General features: G+C 53.8%; 1 protein-coding gene across 1 annotated transcript in view; it reads right to left on the bottom strand.

The window, feature by feature from the left end:
- Positions 1-11,493, bottom strand: part of FHDC1 (FH2 domain containing 1) — a 38,744-nt gene that overhangs the window by 5,823 nt on the left and 21,428 nt on the right. The window contains exons 6-11 of the mRNA XM_078863307.1: positions 10,653-10,753; positions 7,205-7,275; positions 6,539-6,646; positions 3,928-3,998; positions 1,715-1,832; positions 16-180 (exon numbers count right to left, since the gene is read on the bottom strand). Of these exons, the coding sequence (XP_078719433.1) occupies positions 16-180; positions 1,715-1,832; positions 3,928-3,998; positions 6,539-6,646; positions 7,205-7,275; positions 10,653-10,753 (634 nt within the window). The remainder of the gene's footprint in view (positions 1-15; positions 181-1,714; positions 1,833-3,927; positions 3,999-6,538; positions 6,647-7,204; positions 7,276-10,652; positions 10,754-11,493) is intronic.

Below are 11,493 nucleotides of genomic sequence, written 5' to 3'. Positions count from 1 at the left end.
AGATCCGGTGCGTACCTTGATGGCGTTCCGGACCTTGGCGCAGAAGCTGTGGAAGATGCCGAAGCACTCCTGCAGCGAGAAGCCCTCCTCGTCCTCGCAGAGGAAGCTGGCGAGCGAGCGGGTGTCGGCGCGGAGCACCGTCCGGCGGCGCCCCAGCTCCGCCATGGTGCGCGACGCCTCCTGATCCACGCCACCCGCGGCCGGACACGAACGCACACGTGTGACGCAAAGCACGCGTGACGGAGCGCACGCAACGCCAAACAAAAAAACCGGAGAGAGTCAGCGACGACAGCGGCGATTTGAATCCTGCGCCCGCAACCAATCGAGTTTGAAGATTCGACTCGTGTTTGAGGTTTCCGTGCGGCGTTGATTAAAAGTTGTAACTTTGTCCGGGGGTCGTGCAGTCGTTCCCAAATGAGGCTGAGGTGTACATTTCGATGTTCAAGTTTCTTTATTTCTCTCTGCTGCATTTACAGGCCCACTGGGTGGGGAGCTCAGGGGGGAGTGCCCTGGCTGACTGAAGCGACAGTAAAGATAAAGTAGCATAGAGCACAACAATCAGGCGAAGAGAAATCAGAGCAGCAACAACAATAAGAACAACAAATGCATTTACAGGCATAATCGAGAATATTGCCTCAACATCAATCGACATTGACCTAAAATGTATTTCTCCAACGAAACTTGTCTCGGGCAAATTATTTGGAAGAAAAAAAAACCCGCCCCGTCGTGTTGATCGAGTGCACGCGATGGACACTGACGAGACACAAACGCGGAGATGGGAAGCCGTCACAGCAACGGTGAGAACACACGTGGCACATCCATGAAGGGGGACAAACAATACACTCATAAGATGTTTATTTGAGTTATATCGTGTAAACGTATAAATGTATCGTTAAAACCCGCCACCACCCGGCACAGCCAACTAGTAAGGGTTGTAAGTAAGGGCTGGAGTGTTGTGGTGGGCTAGTGAGACCTTCATGCAGCAGTGGAGAGTTTAAGGTTGCGAGTGATGATCGTGATGATGATGGTGATGCAGCTTTGCCCTTCCTCAAACTCACTGGGTCGGAGACGCAAGCTCCACTAAGAAGGATGCTTTAAACTTTGGAGGTGAGCCAAAGCACATCAATCGCTGCCTCTGCCCATGTCTTATTGTACAATGCTTAGCTTATAGACAATGAAGCTATTCTACAGCCACCGCCCACACAGCGGTTAATGTAAAAAAAAATCAAAGCTGCTCAACTGAAATGATGGACAGGTGGATAAGACATTGATCCATATCCCAGAATTGTGGCAAAATCTCCTTGTCTGATTGGCTAGAAAAGTTAAGAATCAGTTCGTGCTAAACGTGTACTTGTATAACCCCCATGACTCATCACACCGTGAGGGTCATGGGGGCTGTTTGGCCATACTTCACCGCTCTGATCGGTGTTGATCGGAGAAGGCGGGGCACATAGACGTGGGAAAACGGCGCAGTACAACGATGGATTTTGCTGCGCTGCCCTCTCCTGCCCACCAATGTCGCCCCGTAGCTCTACACAACAACCTGCTTGTGCATGGTGGTCGCCCATCACAGGCACTATCCTTTCCCAACTCTGCTTAGCTTCCGAGAAAACGACGGGATCGGGCACATTCTGATCTGGTCGCGGGCGATATGTGTCACACCGTCGACGCTCAACGGATGACCGGGTGCCTGAGTTTGTTTCTCCGCCGGTACCTGGAAGAAGGAATCCATCTGAAGGCTGAGCTGAGGGTCGGCGCGCACTTTCTGGCGGAGCGAGGCGATCTTCTGGCTCAGATTCTCCAGTTCCAGCTCCATCGTCTCCACCGAGAGCCTGGGTCACGGGCAACGACGACACGGCAACGGCGCCTCACGTCAATCGCTGGTCCAGCGACCGGCGACGCGGTTGAAACAGTGGGGCATCGTGGTTGCGAGATGTTAACTCCCTCGCCTGGTATACAGGACGTCGTGGGTTCGATCCCAACCCTGACACCTATTTATATTTGGAGTATGCGGTGTCTCTCTCCCCTGTGGTCACGTGCATTTTCCTCTGGGTCCTCTGGATTTTACTTCCAAATTTAGAATCAACATCACGCGTTTAGGGTATGTTTGGCTGCTATAAATGTTCACTCAATGATAAGCTACTTTGTTGACCTATCATTTGTGGCCAGGTCACTTCTGAAAAAGAGCTATGGAGCAGCTCAGTGGGCCTTGTAAAATAACATAGTTTCGTTTAGTTTAGAAATGGGCCCGGCCACAAATCCGCCCCCCCCGCCCTGCGCGTGACTCCGTCTGGCCCATGGGTCCGAGTGACAGTTGCACCGCCTGCACACTTTGATAGCTACGCCACTGATGGCGAACCTTCCTGTTGTTTCGTCCCCACTGTGTCACAAAGCGGTGCTTAATGCAGGACACAACCCAAAAAACAAACGTCTCTTATCTTGTTGATGGAGCCCTAGGTCGTGTCCCAGCTCGAAGCTTTGTTGATAAGAAAATGGACGTTAAAGTTGCAGTTCAGCACGCCACCATGGCACTCTGGTCATGTTATATCGCTGCGACACCACTCACATATATTTGAATACGTCGCCGCTGCGACGTTGCTATGGCACACTGTGTTAACACGTCTAGAAAGTAATTTACTTCTCGTTAGCTCAGCTTCAAGCTTGTGTTGGACACCCTGGGATACAGAGCCCAGGCTGCTATCAACACGATAAGAGTTATTTGTTTAGTGGGCTGTGCCTCCCTTTAACAGACATGCCCGTCCGCTTGAAATGCCGTCAAGTTGCCGACTTAGCTGCAGACGTCGTTATGAGCCATCACGGCCTTGAAGGACTTTATCTGAGAGGTAGCGGCTCTGCAAGGGGCTGGACGGACAGCGCAATCTCCACTGATTGACACTTGAATGGCCATCCCATCGTTCCCACGGCAGAGGAATAACAACAATGCCTTCCTGGGCCTGCGAGCCGCTAGCGCAGGAGGACAGCGCAAACTGATGTGACCCAGCGCGGTGAGAGATTCCAGCTCTGATCGTGAGGGGTGTCAGAGGCTGGGTTGAGAAGCCTACAGGCGGGGGCCGGATTTAGGTATCTCTACCCCGGGGACACCAGAGCAGAAAAGACCCCTCCCCTACACCCATCTCCACTGCCTCTACCCTTGCACATACAGACAAAGATCACCCGTATAGCCTTTTCGCAGACTGTTGGGGAAAGTGCTCTTCGCGAGCAGGACCAGTTCAAGATAGTCGCCACTGTCATTGGTCATGAGCAGGAATCGGACTCGGGTTCGCAAGGTTCACAGCGCTGTGCGCGAACCACCAAACACAACATTGCCAACCCTCGCAGTTTCAGTTTCATTTATTAGGATTTACCCTGTGAGCCATTCGGCTCTTGATTTGGGTTCAACCGCAACAAACAATAAAATTACAAGATACACCTAAAATTCATTGTACACAAATCTGAACATCACATACGTAAACAATAAAATCCTACAGAAAAAGCACAACCCGTCCATGCTGCGTACAAAAAGTGCAAAAAATTACATTTCGATGTTTGATCCCAATAACAATCATAATCCCAATAACAATCAGCTCTGGGCTGGAGGCGTTAGTTGAGCATGAGTGCAAGACGAGATGATTAATCTACGTTGGACATTGATAGTTAAAATAATCTAATTCAAGCAGCAATAATAAAGGTTGTATTGTTTATAGTGTTACGTTATTTCTAATATATCGATAAGATGAATAAAAAGTTTCACTTTTATGAATAAAAAACTCGTGTTTTTGTTCATGGGCTCCTCTGGAATGTTGGGCCCTTGACATCAGAGCCGACGTCCCTTAAGCCCCTCAACCTCAAAATCCATTCCTGGTAAGACCTCAGGATGAGAAAGAAGGCCACAGGTGAACGGCGCATTCTCTCTCCGAGAGCGTTTACCTCTTTGCTTCTTCAATATGCACCAACTTGTCCGGGAAAGACAGCAAGGAGGGGTCCAGCTTTTGCGCCTCCTGCAAGAATGACAACAAAAACGGGAGTCGGTACCGCGTGCACACCATCGCGCTGCGCTTGTCAGAGCCCCCCCTCGTGTTAAAGAGGCTCAAGCACACGACACGGAGGGGGGGTCAGATTCGCGTGGCCACAAAATCGGTCGCGAACGTTGAGCCCGGTGGGCGATTTGCCCCACCCGCCGGTGACGCAGACGCAGGCGGCACTTCACCAGACGCCAGGCAAACAGGAGCACGTGGCAATCACGTGGATCAGAGCACGTGTGGACGTCGAACTTCTTTCGCACAGTACGTAGCCAACCGCGCTAATTGGGAGGTGTGCACCCTGAACTGACTGTTGGGGCAAGTGCTGTTAGCGAGAAGCTACGAAGGCCGGCACGGCACACGAGGGGGTGGGTGGCCAGCACCAGGCTCGACCGCTTTTGTTTCCCCAGTGCCGATGATTGCACACTGCACCAGGTGCTCATTTGAGGTTGAGTCGACGTAGATTGCACTCACTTTCATAGATGCATTGACATAGTTCAAATAAAAGGTAAAAAAATGTGCAACGCTGCATTTGCTCACTCTCACCACTGCTGGGGGAAGGGCAAGCACTTGGGGTAGTTCAACATAGACCCTCTTAGGTTTTTGGCCTACTTTTCCCCTCTGGCCAGACATCTTGGTCGAGATAGTAGATATATTTGAATACAAATAAGTGAAGGGACGATGCTGATATTTGCGCGCAAGTGCAATATCAATCGACATTGGCTAATTATACCGGGTGAAAAAGCTAGTGGGCAGTAGTGTCGCAGTCGTTGGAGTTTTATTCACCCCAGCCATGGCCAACGTCAGTGTTAATCCGCTGGGGCACGAAGCTCAGAATCGGAATCTTCATCTCGACTGCAGGAGGAATCCGATGAGCCATGAGGCTCTTTTTCACAAGTGTGCAGTCGGGGGCATGGGGTCAGCCAGTTGCAAGCTCTACCCCACGCTTTGTGAGTCAAGGGTGGTGGTGGGGGGGTCAGTGTCTCGTGCACCCCCAAAACTTTTATTTGCCCCCCCCCCCCACTTTAAACAACCACGAGGTTGCATCGGGCTACTGCCCTAACCACCGCGCCACCGCTCCACCGCCCTAACGTTGCGTTACCCACGGGCGGAATGAAACTTCACGCGGCGCGTGCGGAGAGGCGGCGAGCAGCAGCGGGAGCCGAGCGCGAGTCGCGAGACGAGCAGCTCGCTCGGGGCGCGCCCTGGGGGGGGGGGGGACCTCGTCTCCGCGAGGACGGCCGCGGGGTTCACCTCGCTGAACGGGGTTCACCGCATCCTGCGCGCTTCGCGGTAAACGCGTGCGAGCGCGTTCGCCAGCGCCCCTCCTCGTGTGTGCGCGCGCGTGTGCGGTGTGTCAGTAGGGTGGAGTGTGTGTGTGTCAGTAGGGTGGAGTGTGTGTGTGCGTGTGTGTCACTAGTGTGGAGTGTGTGCGTGTGTGTCAGTAGGTTGGAGTGTGTGCATGCGTGTGTGTCACTAGTGTGGAGTGTGTGCGTGTGTCAGTTGTGTGTGCGGTGTGTCAGTAGGGTGGAGTGTGTGCGTGTGTCAGTCGTGTGTGCGTGTGTGTCACTAAGGTGGAGTGTGTGCGTGTGTGTCAGTAGTTGTGGAACATGTGAGTGTGTGTGTCAGTAGTGTGAAGAGCGCGCGTGTGCAGATGCGTGCAACATTGCCAACGACCAAATCGCCCTGAACGTGCTCGCTCTTCGTCAGATCTCCCGCAAGCCAAGCAGGTTTGAGCGTGGACATTGCTCGGATGCGCGGAGACTTTGACCGAGCGGGCTGCCATGTGGCTGTGGGGCTCCGTGGTGGACAGCAGGGGGCCAGTGCATCGACATGCAATGTCTCGTGCCGCATTTATATGCTGCCACGTAGTCAGAAGTCGGAAGCTACGCGACGGTTGAGCCTGGCGAATACTTGGATGGGAGACTGCCTGGGGATACCGGGAGGTGTTTGTGGGCTTGCGCTGCGAGGTGGCCTCGAGATGACAATCCAGCAGCAGCGAATGTAATCCATGCGTGCCATGCTTTGAGTGTTATCCCGTGACACGGCTGGGGTTTTCTCCAGTTTCTTCCCACATGCAGCCAAACACTCAAAAATGGAATTGGCCAATCATAACAACGGAAGAAGGGAGTTTTTTTGTATCTCGGTTGAATAAAATGAAAGATTATTACTGCCAATCCTCCGCTGTGCCAGCAATTGTGTGTCAGTGCCCGGGTGCGTGCACCCTTGGTGTCAGTAAAGACGACTTTGTGTTGTGCCAGTGACGCGGTGTGTACATGCACACTGAGCGACGTGTCACTGTAAGCAGGAGCGACACCATGCGAGTGGCATGGTGGGTCACGCACTGCGCCACGCTATCAACAGCTTCGAGTTATACCTGAACTGGTCCTGTGCCGCCCCTAGGTCGATTCGGCCTTAAGTGGGTACCTGGTGCGATGTGCCCCCGTCGGTCTACTCAAGGCTACACGGGGGATCGTTGCGTGCGCACGCACACGCGCGCCACGCTCTCCCGAACTCACCATCACCACAAAGTGCATGAGGCTCATGCCGGGCTTGTTGGCGCGCGTATCCGCGAGTTTCAGCAGCGACGTGATCTTGAAGCCCGCGGCGTTTCCTGCGTGCCCTCCCTGGGTTGGGACAACAGTGGCGGTGGCGTCAGCCGCGGTGCGTTGAGCGTCAGCGGGAGGAGGGGGGGGACGAGGAGGAGGCAACAGCAGCCGCCGTGTTGATCGTAAATATCGTCCCGGGGCGACGGCCATAATCATTGTAATTTGAACGTGCGAACTCGGAACACACAGCCTGCTATTTTACCACTCGAGATATTTTGCGCTTATATAAAATCAAAATGTCAAGCAGAAAAAAATATATACACCTGCTTGTAAGTACTGGGTATATACAAAGATAACGTTCCCCCGTAAAGCATTTAATAAACTGTTGGAGCAAGTGCTGTTAGCGAGCAACTATTAAGGGCGGAACGGACAACCAGGAGGGGTGGGTGGCCAGCACCACGCCCGTCCACCTCTGTCTCTCCGGTGCCGATGCTTCACACACTGCATTATGTACTCATGTAAAGCCGAGCCAATCAAGGGGAGACCCAGGACCGGTTCAGATAGATCGTCGCCACCGATGTTGACTGCACTCTATCTTTGTTTCTTTCAAGCCAGGGATCGAGGCGGTTGACCTACCGCATTCATGTAGTTTCCTGCCTTCAGCACGAGGTGGATCACCTTGTGGAGCTGCTCGCACGCCTGCAGCTCTGCGGGTCACAGGAGGGGAACACGGCTGAGGTCAACCGGGTCACAACTTGCAAACTCGCTAACCGCCGCCAAAGCGTCACACTCCACCGATACACAAAAAAAAGACAAAGATCCCCCCTATAGCCTGAACAGACTGTTGGGGCAAGTGCTGTTAGCGAGCACCTATGAAGGCCGGCACGGCACACTAGGGGGTGGGTGGCCAGCACCACGCCCGGCCGCCTTTGTCTCCCCAGTGGCGATGTTTACACACCGCACCAGGTACTCATGTGAGGCCGATTCGACCTAGGGGAGGCCCAGGACCGGTTCAGATAATCGTCACCGGTGTTGGTCGTGAGCGGGAAGAGTGCAGCGCGCTTACCACTACACTACCACTCCCCACCGACACACACACAGACACAAAGAGACACACAGACACACACTCGCCCGGAGCACAACACCTCATTGTGTTGCCCAGGTGGGCGGCACATGCACTGATGCCATTCATGGCCATTGGCGTAGCTATCGAGTGTGAAGGCGGTGCAACTGCGCGGGGTCCCATGGTGCCGAAGGGGCTGGTAAGAGGAGTGGGGTGGGGGCAAGGTGGACAGGATGCCCCATTTCACTTCCTGCACCGAGGCCCAGGCCGACCACACTCCCCAACTTTCTGCTGCCTCGGCGACATTTTCAACCGAGCGATCTGCTTCCTCCCTCGGTCCGTCTGCCCCTGATTCATGCTCAAGACGTGCGAGGCACGTGGACAACCTGCTCGTCTCTGTCTGCGTGGCCCAGCGTGCAGTGAGTGAAGCGACCCTTGCTATGGGCCCTGGTGCAAGGAACGAAACAGCCCCCCCCCCCACCCCCGCCTCCCTCCCCCCTCCCCGGCAAATTCATAGTCTCTCGCCTGGGCCCCCCTGGCCCACGGGAGCCACGGTACTGCCATTGGCGGTGTGCGCATTCATTTGGGACGGGCTGTAGGCATCTCCGAAATGGAGACTCGTGGAGGCTCCTGCAAACCGGTTGGTTAACATAAGTTGACGGGACAACAGGTAAAGTTGGGGGTCACGTGGGCCCCCCCCCCCTCCGCAACCCCCGCCCTGGTTTGTTTAGGTTGTACACACTCAGGGTCCCTGATCCTCAGTTTTGGTGCAACTCATGTTTATTTTTTTTCCTGAACAAAAGCACTTGGCCAGTCACCCACCGACTGAGCCACCCAGCCAGCCAGCCACCCAGGTAGCCAGCAACGCAGCCACCAGCAACCAAGCTTGTCAAGGAGCATAAACCACCACCACCACCACCACCATCACGGAAACTCCAGTCACCCGCGCAGCAGCGGCTTTTGGCGAACCATCAAACGAAGACGGTGGTCACCGCATCGCGCGCTTGCAGATGCGCTTCTGCGGCCGTCTGGAACGCTCTTCCTTCCGATATTAGGAGGCCACTTGGGGGCTATGCACTCTCAAATCTAGAGTGAAAACTAATTTCTTGAGAACTGCTTTCTGTGTTTAGTTTGTTGTCCTTCCTCCGCACCTCCCATTAGCACGGCTGACTACGTACGGTGAGAAACAAGTTCAACATACACACATACCCACCCAGCCACCCAGCTACGCAACGCTTAACACGCCGCCTGCACCCCTGCCACGTGACACCGATACTCGCCAACACGTCTTCCTCCTCCTCACACGTGAACAACCCACCCTGCTGGATACACCCCTGGCTGTGAGGATGCACGTATAACATTTTGCGGATTCGTTTTTTTTCGTGTGGCATTTTCAGATTTAATAAAAAAGAAACGCCCGAGGCTGCTCGAGCCCGACTTGGGTTTCCAAAGCGACGGAGAAATCACAAACAGTTTCGGCTGGGTCAGCGGCGCGGGGAACTTTCACATCGATTAGCGCCGCGTCTCCTGCCGCTTCTCCGGTGACCTCTTTCATCTCAGTGAGTGCCCGTTTGTTCGCGTGAAACTTTGTTGTAACAAAACATCTAAGTGACCGATACAAATGCGCACACGTATTTTCAAAGGATCATCCCAACTCGCGAGCGGGTTAAATATGTGCGTGCATCCTTTCATATTTGGCGAATAATGGCATTCGTAGAAATGTTTTTGCAAGTGTTGCTTTCCGTTCCTGTACATTGCACTGCTATCGAGGTTTGTTGTCCTGTTTGTTGTTGTGACCTTCTGACCCCGTGCCCCGACTGGACATGTGCGAAAAAGAGCTTTATAGCTCATCGGATTCCTCCTGCAGTATAAATAAATATTCTGATTCTGTTGCTCCACGCCACTGTACCGTTCCCGTTCTGCTATGAATGTGCACCGATGCCTACTGTCCTGACGGCGATATTGGCACGCAAAATACAGATTTGATTGATTGATTAGGACACGGTGCGTGATACTGGAGCCGAATCAAGCCGTACCTGACAGACCCCATTCATATATTAATAAAAACGAGGACGACGCATAAATCAGAGCACACAGTGGGAGTAGCGGTCGTGAAAGGCGAAACAACTTCAGGTTTGGGTGGGGCGGTAGTGGCAGTGTGCCACAGCTATCGTGAGTGGTCGCTGTGGCACCTGGCTTGTGTTTTTTTTATTACTAAAACCCAATTCTGGGCACCCACTCCTCCCGCTTCACCGACCTGCACTGACCACTGGTGGTGAAGTATGGTCAAACAACCCGCACGGCTTGGGTGGTGGGTGGTGGAGATGTGCCTGGGCAGTTCCCGCTCCCTCGGCGTTTCAGTTTTGTCAATGGGGCCACACCTGGCATGGGGGCCGTCGGTAACCCGGCCGTGTGAGCTCGCTGACACCGGAGCTACCCCGCTCGCCCGCCCGCACGCCCGCCCGCCCGCTCGCCCGCACATCCCCCACGCGCTTAACTTCAAAGGCGAAGTGTCAAAAAGAAAGAGAGTTTTTAAAGAACACAACAACACAAAACCCCAAGGAGACAATGATTCCCCCCGCGCGTCAAAAGAAAGCGGAGCTCCGCTCGGGTGGGAAGGTCAGCGATGACGGTGATGCACGCTGCTGCACGCTGGCGTTACAAACTAAAGCGGTACGTCTTTCTTATTCTATTTTACAAGGTAAGGCGCACTGAGCTATATTATTCTTATTCTCAGAAGCGACCTGGTTATCACAAATGATAGCTCAACCAAGTGGCTTGTCATCACGTGGAGATTTACAGCAGCCAAATACTCTGAACGCATGACTTTGATGGTAAATGTGGAGGGAAAAACCGGAGGACCCAGATAAAAATCCACGCGACCACAGGGAGAGAGACGCACAAACTCCAAATATACAGCAGGCGTCAGGGTCGTGATCGAACCCGACCTCGTGTATACCAGGCGAGGTAGTTAACATCTCGAGTAGGAAGCGGGGAGAGAAAGAGGGGGGGGCTCCGTACCTGTGACCGCCTGGCGCACCACGCGGATTCCGTCGCGTGCCGAGGCCACGGTGGGGTGGAATTCCTCCTTGAGGACCATGAGCTGCAGCCTCAGCTCGTAGCTGCAGCACGAGGAGAGAGAGGCACAAAACAGGAGACGCGCAAGAGCAGCTCGATCAGAACTCCGGCGCGCACAACGACATTGCTTCATCAGCGGCAGTGGCAAAGGTGCAACGCCGCTGCTGCTGGCGGAAGGGACTCCACCGAAAAGGGAAGCTGTGGAAGACGGCGCATTTACAAGGTGTTTTGGCCTCCTCTTCCACGCCGGCCAGAACGGTTTGGAAGAGGTGGAAGTACCCACGCTTTACCCCACCACCACGTGTGACCTGTCGATCAGTTTCGCTGTGGGTGTCGTCATTCGCATTGCTGGATGGACGTATGCAGCAGTGGAAGGGGGAAGGGGGTGTTGGCATTTTAGATAATAGCTCATTATACCAAACTGCCGCGCCGGGAAATCGAAGCAGACCGACGGACCTCTGCATTGGAAGAACAGCGCGCAAACCATCACACACAGCGTTGTCAACAGAGCTGGCGACGGTTAAATTTGGTGTAGGTTAATGAGTGCCGCGCGCCCATCACAATAGCGGCTCTGTGCGTTTTGGGAATTTTCACCAAAAATGGCTTTGGACCACCGACGCCGGAACTAAACGCCACCCTGGGGAGACACTCCGACGGCATCGTGCTCACGACCACGGCTTTTATTCGTTTGTGTTTGTACATTTCAAAATAGATATTTTTTAAGTTAATTGAGAGGTCGCTGAGACCAGGGATGCCTCTTTTTTTGTTGTTGCCAAGGGAGACC

The sequence above is a fragment of the Lampetra fluviatilis genome, chromosome 15, assembly GCF_964198595.1.
Source record: "Lampetra fluviatilis chromosome 15, kcLamFluv1.1, whole genome shotgun sequence".
NCBI classification, from domain to species: domain Eukaryota; kingdom Metazoa; phylum Chordata; class Hyperoartia; order Petromyzontiformes; family Petromyzontidae; genus Lampetra; species Lampetra fluviatilis.
This window is presented reverse-complemented; position numbering and strand designations above follow the sequence as displayed.